This window comes from Emys orbicularis, chromosome 23, assembly GCF_028017835.1.
Source record: "Emys orbicularis isolate rEmyOrb1 chromosome 23, rEmyOrb1.hap1, whole genome shotgun sequence".
Lineage (NCBI taxonomy): Eukaryota > Metazoa > Chordata > Testudines > Emydidae > Emys > Emys orbicularis.
This window is the reverse complement of record NC_088705.1, coordinates 7,987,110-7,998,425: the sequence shown is the minus strand read 5'-3', so window position 1 is coordinate 7,998,425 and position 11,316 is coordinate 7,987,110. Positions and strand designations below refer to the sequence as shown.

At 45.2% G+C, this 11,316-nt stretch overlaps 1 protein-coding gene across 1 annotated transcript in view; it reads right to left on the bottom strand.

The window, feature by feature from the left end:
* Positions 1-793: 793 nt before the first annotated feature.
* Positions 794-11,316, bottom strand: part of LOC135893751 (bone morphogenetic protein 8A-like) — a 35,194-nt gene continuing 24,671 nt past the window's right edge. The window contains exons 2-7 of the mRNA XM_065421671.1: positions 8,774-8,966; positions 8,035-8,183; positions 5,411-5,605; positions 3,846-3,925; positions 3,315-3,425; positions 794-943 (exon numbers count right to left, since the gene is read on the bottom strand). Coding sequence (XP_065277743.1) covers positions 794-943; positions 3,315-3,425; positions 3,846-3,925; positions 5,411-5,605; positions 8,035-8,183; positions 8,774-8,966 — 878 coding nt within the window. The remainder of the gene's footprint in view (positions 944-3,314; positions 3,426-3,845; positions 3,926-5,410; positions 5,606-8,034; positions 8,184-8,773; positions 8,967-11,316) is intronic.

Below are 11,316 nucleotides of genomic sequence, written 5' to 3'. Positions count from 1 at the left end.
ACCTAAGAACTAGAACGCGGTCTCCATAGGATAAGGCAACGTTAAAGGGATCCTTTCCTTACATCTTTCTTCTTTTGCCCCCGACACCCTCGTTTATGCGTCACTTCAAATGAATTAGCCCATAGACAACAAAATGACCTGAAGATGTCACACAATAATGGATTCCCCCCCCCAAAAGCAAAGGTACAATTTTAGCAGACCCCTGGGGCTTTCGCTGAGAAGTAGTGTCCATGCTGCTGGGTCGTGACATTTACTAAAAACAAACATGAAGTGTTTACTTTCCAAACTTGGGGGTTATTTTATAACCGTGGCCTACCTCGACATTTTTTTCCAATTGGATGAATTTTCGAACTTTAAATGGGAGGGGAGGGTTCGTTAGCCAGCTATTTAATTGGCTGACCGTGTTTTCATTTAGAGAACTATAAGTGCTTGTTAAAACCATAATACTTGGACATAAGTAAGTAGCTACTGATAGATTTAGAAGCAACTCAAGTCCTGCCTTCCTTGGCCTAGTCACTTGTGCAGTCTAAACTTTATCCGATAATAATGAATAATCCAGGAGCCAGCTAGCCACAGTTCTATAACAAAACCCAACAGCCAGAAACACAACGCGACTTAAGCAGCCCCCGATTTGCTGTCTCTAGTCTCATGAAGTATAGTAGGAGAATAAAAGTCTTATCTACAACTAGGCGTTTGACTCTTACGGACTTCGGCACCATAGATGGGATTCAGACCTGTTAAAATAGTTCTTTTTCCTCGCCAAGACACCAGCGATCGCATTTCCTCAGGGGCTTCAGTGGCAGCCGCATGATTTCACCACCATGTTGCGGTGTTTTTTGAGGATCACGTTGTTGTTGCTGTCATAATAGAGGACAGAGGTTGCGCTGAGCTTGGTGGGAGCACAACAGGCCTTGGGAACAGCCTCGGGCTTCATCAGATGGACCTGTGGAGGCAAACAAGCTAGTGTGAGAATTTTCATTTGTGACGAGTGGCTGCTCCTTGCAGGTTCCAGGCAGGATAAGGAACTTGTAGCAGGGAGTAACGAGCTATCTCAAGGTAAACATGTGGTTTTTCGATTTAGTGAAAAGAAAAAGCTTCAAAGAGAGCAGCTCTTACCTGTAAAAAGGCTCTGATTGAATGGGTAGATTATTTTCAGCTTTCATCCAAATATTTATTCTAAACTTTTGGCAGCTCTCACTGCAGTTTATATTGGACTCATTCTCATGGCTCCACTCCTGCAGGGCAACTCATCAGTTAAACTGAGATTTCTGTGCAGCGCCCTTGTCACGAAATATACTAACCTCAGTTAGAAAATACGCAGGTAAGAGAATGCAGCTTTAAAACTTTGTGTTTTTGTTACCCAGGAATAAAATATTTTGTTTAGATCAACTTCTAGGAGCAAGTGGAAGGTAGCCCCCCCCCCGTGGGTCTTCGGTGTCCAAACTGAAAATTAATGTTGTGCAAAAAGTACTAAGTACACAACCTTGTCTCCCTTCTGAAAATGACACTGCCTTGACTCATTCTCCGGGTGACAAGGAATTCTTCCAGTAACTCCCCATCTAATGTAAGGCTAGTAGCTTGTAAGTCATTACCCACACATATGCACCCCTCCCTCGCTACGGACCTGCCAAATACATGCAATTCATTTATTTCAGGCCAATTCAGAATCTCCGTTTACAGAAGGTGGCACTTTGCTGTCACGCTGCACTACTTCAGGACAGAAAACTGGCTGGCACTGGGGCCCAGATTCTCAAAGATGTTTAGGTGCCCAACTCCCACTGAAATCAATGGGAGTTAGGAACCTAAATGCTTTTGAGAATCTTGGCTTTGATCTTTTTTTACTTCTGGTTCATTTTGCCCTTCCCAACTGGATGCTATTCACATCAGTCCCTGGAAGGTCCAGTCCTGAAGAGCAGTGAAACGGATACATTTCACACACTTTCAGGGGTTTGCTATACATATGATGTTTCTGGAATTGTGGTGATTTGGGAAGATTTAAGTTTAAAGGCAAAGTGTAAGGACATCCAGAACACGAGGATCAGTCATAAATGGTTTGGTATTAGAGAACACAGGTGAAACCGTGACCCCACTGAAAACACTAGCAAAACTACCATGGACTTCACTGAGGCAAAGATTTCCCTGTGGCTTTGTACTGTGGCCTGATCCTGAGTGGGGCTTCTGGATGCTCCCATATATGAATATTAACAAACAATAATATTTTGTATCACAAAACTGCACTCTCTCAGATGAATGCAGCGGAGCAATCTGTCTACACCCCATGGAATTACATGATAAAATGAGAGTCAATGCAACTCTAAGATTGAGAAATCAATCACTCACTAGTCAGGAAATCCCAGAAGTTAAAGCATGTCCTGCCACGTGTAGTGTGCTTGGGAAAATGTTGCATTAGAAAACCTTTCTGCTGGGAATTTCCTGCCTAGTGAGTGCTTTGGTTTCAGAACTATAATGGTGCATTAAATGTCTCAAGATTTTTTTGTTAAATGCCCATGGTGCCTCCTAATCTTGGGAAAGATGTGTACTCTCATATGTGCACATGGGCAAGAGGGTTATCTCTTATTGGGCATATGCATCAAGCAGCATTTTCAAAGTGTCCTAAAGGCAGAGACTGCAAATCAAACTGTTTTCAGTCTGGCAAAGGCAACACACCTTCCTGAAAACTCGTTCCAGGTTTTCAAATATTAACCGTATTCTAGTTAACTGTGAGGTTGGGGAGGAATTAGTCAGACTAGGCAATAGTCATTTTCACCACAGTTGGAAACTTTTAACCCTGAGAGATGATTTGTCTGAAAAATCGAGTGAAAAATGGAATCGTACCGGAAAGCATTTTGCAATGTGATTGCCGTTGCGAGTCTGCAAAGCATGCCATGTGAAACAAAGGTGGACAATTCCATTATTTCCTGTTGATTCCTTGATCTGCCCATGTAGGCAAATCCCGACCAGATTAAAATCACTGCGTCACTCCAACCCCGTTAATAACACAGATTTTTTTTAGAAGGATCTGAACTAGACTTCTGAATCCAAATGCCCTCCAACTTGTAGAAGGCCCAGATCCTGATCTGAATTGCGGGGACTGTCTATTTAAAAAAAACAAACAAATATAACATCTCACTTGGGGGTCATGAAAAGATTCTTCTGTGTCTATCAGACCAGCCCTTGGACTGCACTTTTATCCCTCCACTGTGACCTGATTTATACACCGAGTTTCTGACAGCTACTCCAAATGTTAATGATCCTGTGCAGTCCCTGGGCTCCTGCAAGCTATTAATGCACATACACATTAATAAACTACTGACTAGTGACTGCAGGATGGCGTGATTGGTTGCATTCATGCAGGAATCCAGAGGAAAGGCACATTCTCCTTCGCAGTAAAAAGCAGAATATCCTTGTGGTGCAATCACCCAATCCTGCAAAGAGAAAGATTTTTCGATAGTTAAGCAGCAGGACTACACTCATTCATTCAGTTCTCCGACATACGCAGGAACAATCAGGCTACTCATAGTGGGGCGAGGGGAAATGTCAACAGTTAGGGTTTATTTTGATTTTTATATTGACTGGAGAGTTCCTCATTCAGGGTCATTGATGGATTTCAGGTTGTATCAGTTCATGTTTTTCTTAGTAACGCCAATGATGTTGTTAAAGCAAGTTCCTGTGAAATCTCCCAGGTAAGATCAAAGTGAGGCAGAGTTCACGTACTCTAAATTGGCTTGTGTTCGTGAAGGAGTGGAGGTGAGCCCCAAGGGTGGGCTACATTCCCATTTTTCCCATTTAATTTTCCTGGGTATGAATTTACTGCTAAAGAAACAAGGGGCGGGCGGTGGAATTACCAGCCATCCGAGGTCTTGAAAGCTGACATAGAGTTCATGCCTCCTGCAAACCTGTCTGCCTTCAGAGACATGAATGTCATCTAGAAAAAAAAGAAGGGGGGGAGGGGAGAGATGAGAAAATACCTGTCACTCAAAATAGCAAACATAAAAATCTCACCGGTATTTGCTAGCACCAGTATAAGGACGGCTGTTCCAAAAGAACAACAGAGTAACATTTAAAACTCCTCAGCTTAGCCATATCCTTTGTCTTTGACATAGCAGGTGACAGGAGCTGTTTCTGCAACCCCCTGACCCATTGGGACCTCTGATTCAAAATCTTAGATACTGATGCTATGTCCAGGCTCACCCGGACCCAGATTCCTCTCAATCTGGATTTAATAATTCAGCAGGAGGATTACTAGAGAAAGCACTGACGGATTCCTCGGATCCCTGCTGCAGCCAGGAGCTCCTCGTTGGGACACTGGTTCTGATTCCAGGAGCATCTGCCCAGCTTGCTGGATTCACCAGCTCCGTGACAACAGCCACCAGCGTGGAACCTTCACGCTTCAAAACCCCCTGGGATCTCGGAACGTCTTTTGGCAACGCTAGCTACGCCTGACAATGAAGCCCCACTGGCCTCAGAGCCCCTCTGCTTAGCGAGAAGGCTTAAGAGTTTCTTCAGTTTTTAGACTCGTTCCACTTCTCACAGACGGAGGTGCGTGCGTGGGGGGTCTCTTGAAATAATCTGAGCTCACTACCTAGCTGAGTTCCTAGCTTGCCCCCCCTCCCCCACTCACATCTCCACCCTACATTTCTGCATTTTTCAAACCTACATGCTTGCCCAGAAAGCCTGGAGAAGCTACAACCCCTAGGAACATTGGCTCCCTTGAAGAATGGGGCCAGAAAACATTATCCCAGACTCTTTGGGTCACCAAAAGAAGTGAAGGCTTCAGATTGGTTCTAAATGTATCACTCTTAGATCAAGAAACAGCGATTCAGCATGGAAAAAATCTAACTTTAATAATTCAGGAATGGCCCCCAAATGACTCCCTAATCCCAGAGAGACTTTGAAAGAAGCATATCTTCATGTTCCTAACCATCATCTCTACTGATGCTTGGCCACGCGTCAAAAACATCTCAGGTTCATTGGGATGCCTTTCAGGCTCTCCTCCACTCTAAGGATGGTTTTGAAGCTGATGCTAATATTAATAGCATACTTAAAGGATTCAGTATTCAGATATACCACTACCTAGAAAGTCTAATAAAGTCCTTTCCTTCAGGAAGCCATTGCGGACAGTACAATTTCTCTATTGTTTGGCTTCATAATCCACTTAACGGTTCCTATTCTTAAAAAAAAAAAAAAAGCTCTCTCAAAACCTCGTTCATCTGGAACTCACTTGAGGACACATCAGAGCCATGTGTTTCAAGCAGAAGAGAAATTCCTGAAGGAGGGAGGGGCTAACAAAATATACCATGGTTAGCGCAGCAGAGGAAAATGGTATTTTAGATAAAGATCATTTTCTTGACTGTAAATACAGCCTTTGTGCTACCTCTAGCTAGCTGGGTCTCTAACCCAAAGCTCTTACCAAAAATCCCTGGAAGCTTGTTTGGATGCGGTAAGTCGTTCGTTTTCTTGGGCTGCCTCTTCTTTAGCTGCTTGACAGCTCGAGTAACTCGGACCGGATTTTGGCTTGCCCGGAAAAAAGTGACCATGAAAGGTTGCTTGGAGCGTGGCCCGCGCCGACCCAGCAGTCCTGCTGAGCCCGGATCGATGCTCTGCCCTACGATGGGCCGAAAACACAAGTTTGTTCCACCACATATGCAAGTTAGGCTGTAAAACTAAGCTCTTTAGTCAAAGGGGGAGAAAAATAAGGCAGATGAACATTTAAATAAAAAAAAAAAAATCTATAAAAACAAACCCCAATAAAGTCCCAGGATTTTTCTAGTGTAACATCTCCTGTCACCTTCACCAATCACTGCATTCTATTATTTCCACTCAGCCAGCCACCTTTCCTCCCTCCCCTCTGTGTGTTCATAATCCAGATTTCGGCATCAAGAGACAAGAGTACCCAGGGCTGCCAGGTGCTCCATTGGTAGAGCCAGAGCAACTATAGCTCTGGCTCTACCATAGACTGGAAGTGCGACCTGCCTCCATACAACACATTAAAGAGACATTACCCGTCATTGTCCAATCAGAGGACACGCTTTGTGAGCTAAATCGCTCTGCTCAGAAGACCAGACAAACGAGAGTAATAATTCGAATCCAGGATCAAAAGAGAGAAGCAATAATTGTGGGGAGGGTGAAACGGGATAGAAAAGACAAGGAAATGAGAGATCCAAAGGAAATCCAAACAGCTGCAAGTTCCTCGAATTATTTCAAGTTTTTCAGTCTTTTCTAAGGAAGATAACACTCTCCTCCGAGCTCCTCAAAATTTCCCTGGTCCAGAATTTCACCATTACAGTTTTGGATGCTCTCCATAGGGCAAGTGAAGCAAAATGGCAGCGCTACATTCAGGGCTAGGACTCCCTCCCACTTTGCATTCGTAGAGCCTGGGAGCAGAACAGGTGCTGGCTTCCAAACACGAACATAGGTCAGAGGCGAAGTCTCAGTGGCTCCTAAGTCACGTTTGAAAAATGGGAGTTAGGCTCCTAACTCACTTAGGCACTTCTGGAAAAAATCTCACGCCAGGACACGAGACCCTCTGCAAAGGAGGATGGTCTCACGTGTCGGGATCCAGCTTTGGACAAGATGGCACAAGAGAGGTTTCCAAAGGGTTATTGACTTCATTGCAACGTGATGGAATTTAAGCAGGTGCTTTGTTGAATGAGACGAACAGCTAAAGCATCAGCAGTCTGAGGAAGACCTGGGGGGAAGCATTTTCCTCCCTAAACTTCTGATCAGTTGGCAAGAGGATTTTCGAGGTTTTTCCATTGCACATTAAATCCAAATTGGCCCAACCATTGGTCACCAACCTCAAAGGATGGGGAACCTATCCGAGTCCTCATTCAGGAGGACTCATCTGGGCTTCTGTCAATGCAATGAAAATAAAATCAGGTACTGAGAGCAATTCAGCTAGCACCGTTACCGCTATACCTCTACCGCTAACCAACTTAACGGACCAGCTCATGAGTGACTGGCAATGTGATCACAGTCTCCGACGGCAACTGGCGGTACAAAGGGAATCCTCTATGTTTTAAAAGCCATGTTCTTGGTTGGCAGGCAGAGACTTTCCTTAAACTAAGAGCTATGCATATAAAATAACCCAGGAGCACACAGGCTGAGCGGAAGGGCCATCTGCAAAGGGGAAAGGTAATTTACACAGTTCAGTATTGCGGTGATCAATCTTTACTGTCAGGCCATCCTCAGAACAGTACAGCTCCAAACCAACTCGTCGCAGGAAAAGGACCACACAGTACGAGCAGTCGCTGCAGTCTCTCAGCTGGTTGAATCCCTAGACCCAGATCCTCAAAGGCACCTAGCTCCTATTGATTTGAATGCTGAATATCTCTGAGGATCTGGGCCTGATATCTGGCATCCATACTGCTGCTAGCATGGGCAGTTAGAAGAGAGAAAAATTATGTGATGCAAATTGTTTCAGGCTGACTAAAAAAAATAAACAAACCAACCAACCAGGGGCCAGATCCTCAGCTAGCGTAAACTGGCATAGTTCCACTGAAGTCACCAGTTTACACCAGCTGTGGTTCTGGCCCTTGCTGTTTAGAACTAGTGTTGATTTATCCACCCACCCACCCTGGGCAGTTTCCAGACAGAGAGGACACATTTACTCAAGGTTTTGTGCACCACCACAAACCAAAATAGCCTGATCTTAGCAGCATGCTTATTGAAAGGGAAATATTGTGGAGAGAGGGGACCAACAAGAGCAATTACATTTTCCTAGCCTGAAGGACGATCTCTGAAGTACACCTTTTGATGTAGCACTTGGAATGGATTTTATCCATGGGTGAAATTAGGAAAGGTTAATCCAGCGAAACACACGTGAGAATCCCTTCAGGCAAGGATTACATTAAACTTATCCTATTAGAATACCCTACACTAGGAAGTGCATTAACATCAATGCCTTAAAAAGGCATTGATGCGAGCTCTATATTGGATATTCTCCTTACACCCAGGTGCATCACACCGAGATCTAGCTAGATTTTTAAAAGCAGCAGGAATTTTAAATCCTTCCAGTGCCTGAGTTAACCTTACCGTCATCGGTCTCCACATAAAGCCGCAGGCCCAGGTTGTGTTTACGGTTTACTAACCAGTGGTTGCTGGCAGCTGTGACATCAAAAACCAACCAGCCTTCAGCCCCGGCCTGGAGCTCCTGAAGATCTAACAGGAACAAGTCAGATTCCCTACAGAAACGGAAAAAATAGATAAGCAAAATCAACTGAACGTAGATAACACGACCTGCTTAGATTGTCTGCTCTTCGGGGCAGGGTCTGTCTTTTGGTTGTGTGTCTGTGCAGCGCCGAGGACACACAGGTTCTGAGCTGTGGCTACGACTTCTAGCTGCTCCTGCAGGTTTCAAAGTAGCAGCCGTGTTAGTCTGTATCCGCAAAAAGAACAGGAGTACTTGTGGCACTTTGTTAGTCTTAGAGACTAACAAATTTATTTGAGCATAAGCTTTCGTGGGCTACAGCCCACTTCTTCGGATTCTCCCCAATGTCCAAGATTGGTCCATATGGGACAGGTATACCGCTACCTATTAAATTACTGCCACCTATTGAAATACATGGGAATGATTTCCCCACAGATGAAAAAACAGAATCAGAAATTCTCATGTCCCAATTGTACTCCGGCTTGCACATAAACTGAACATTGTGAAGCGAAAAAGCAGCACTACAGTTTCGGCTAATAAGAACCCAGATTTGTGTCTAGCTCTATATAAGAAAAACCATTTTTTCTGTTTCCAGCTCAAAGGCACCGGTCGCTTTCACTGCACCTGTTGGAATACTCCTTCATGATCTCGTAGATGCTGATGTGAAGAGTTTTGTTGACATCACGAGTGAAACTTCGCAGCTTATAAATTCGGAACTCGGCAGCTGTTACAGATTCTCCAGTTGGAATCTGGGTCAGGTCAAATCGAAATTCCTTCCAGTAAGGCTTCTGGTAGAAGATGTCTCTGTCATGTTCAACTGGAAAATAAAGGATTGGGGAAAATGAGGATATGAATGATACCCCGAACATTTATCAATCTTACCAGCAGACCATTGTTACACCCCAATCTGATGAGAACTGGGTTTTAATAGGATCCTCTAGAATTCATTTACCTTGCATTCAGTGACAAAAATCTCCCTAATACCTTGCTTTTTTAGCATTCTGTATGAAATTGCTCATGAAGTGTACCTGTTTTTAACTTATTCTTAGGGCTCCGTGTCTGTCATGAAGGTCACAGAAGTCCGTGACTTCTGCAGCGGCCTGAGCAGTGGTCCCCGGGGTGGCTGGAGCAGTCGCTGCTCCAGCGGATCCCAGCAGCTGGTGCCCCTGGCCCCAGCCCCCCGGTGCGCCCCTCCTCCTGCAGCAGCAGCCACCCCAAGGTTTAGTCACAGGTATTTTTAGTAAAAGTCATGGACAGGTCACGGGCTGTAAATTGGGGAGAATGATGCCAACTTCTTTGGGAAAGTGCTTTGAGATCTACAGATGAAAAGCACTAAGAAGATCTAGGGGTAAAAGTTTTATTTTGGGATTTTAAATTTAGCTAGGAGGAGGCAGTTTCGTCTATGTAGATCTTCATGGGCTTCCCATCTCTAGACCTGACACTTATCTCTCTCTCCTCCCCCCATTTCTTATTAAAGAAGTGCCCCGCCTGCCAGTATCGGCCTGAAAAACTGCTGCACGTCATAGAGAATCCTCAAATGGTTTTGACTTTTTGCCTACATCATGCTGGGTGCCCCATCCAGGCTACCCCATCCAGGGAGGCCCCCTGCACAACAGGTATTCTCAGGGAGCTGTTTCCACCCCTTTCTTCAAGGCCCTTTTCTTCTTTGCAGGTAAGGTTCCCAGACCCCTTACAATGTGTCCTCTTTGCAGCCTGCTGGAGGCAGAACCAGACCCACCAGTCAAGGCAGGTTGGGCAGGGCCGTGCTCCTGAAGAACCTCCCAGTTTTTGTTCTACCTCCTTAGCCGTTGGCCAACTTTCCCAGACTCCCTGCTGCGGAGCAGCAGCTGAACGCTAACAAACCCCAGACCAGTGTGGGATGTTTGTTACTCCTGATGTTCAGCTTCCTGGATCCTAAGCTTTCACTGAGCTGTTGTTTAGACTCTGGGGATCTACACAAACCCCCTCTGCTGATCCTGAATGCTAACTGGCTCCCAGCCCAAAGGCACAGAGAATCCAGCAGAAGACATACTGCTCCCAGCTGGCAGGCAAGGGCACGAACATGTGGCCATTGTAATATCAGAGGTAACCAAGCACTCTTCCTCTATAGCTGATATGCATGCTACAATTCTGTTGGCTGCAACAAGTCGGATAGGTGAGTGAAGCTGGACTTGTGTCAAGAATTCTCATTGATAGATGACGTGGCCCAGCTGTCCTTGCTCTGTGGCCACATGCTAGCTCAGGTATCACTGCTTGCATGCCTCCCCCATGGCACTACTGCCTTGGAGGCACTGCCCACCTAGGCGGCACCATCAGGGAAACTGAGGCAGGAGTGCAGGGGTAGCCCTTAAGCCATGGGAACATTGGGACTGGGCTCCTTCCTCCCCACTCACTTCAAATAGCACCAGTCTCCCTAACACAGCCCCCTTCTCCAAACACACCCTTTCCCCCCACCCCAGACCCATGCACATGCCGTTTCCCCTTGCCCTCCCAAATCTCCACTTTCTCCCCCTCAACCATAATATTTCTACTCATCTGTTTGTCCTCTTCAAACACAACTCCCCCCATCTCCTGGCTCTTTACTGAGGCCATGAGCAAAAGACTTTTAAAAAAATGCATGGTTAAAAATCAATGTAATCTAATCCGGGACCACAAACTCAAAATGCATGAGTCCTAACTGTCTGCTTATTGGATGGCTTCACTATGGGGCAGAGTTAAGGTTGCTAGGGTACCTTAACATCGTCAGATTTCTGTTAATTTTAACCCGAACTCTAACTTCCTGGGTTTGTAATGCCTGTTTGTGGAATAACTGCAACATCCCTGTAATGTTATTTACCCTCATGCTACTGATATGTCTCCCAACCATAACTCCATCTTAACACAGTATTTTGCCTGGTTACGGCTGAAAGATGTGCCTATTTAAAAAGGCCATGCGTTCTCATGGCAGGAATGGTTTCCTAAAAGGACTGTTACACTCTTAAGGTGACCAGAGGGCAAGTGTAAAAAAATCGGGATGAGGGTGAGGGGGTAATAGGTGGCTATATAAGAAAAAGCCCCCAAAATCGGGACTGTCCCTATAAAATCAGGACATCTGGTCACCCTATACACTCTTGAGAGTCTAAGCTGTATTTAAAAGGTCAAATATTGCAAAAGTGGAAACACACACA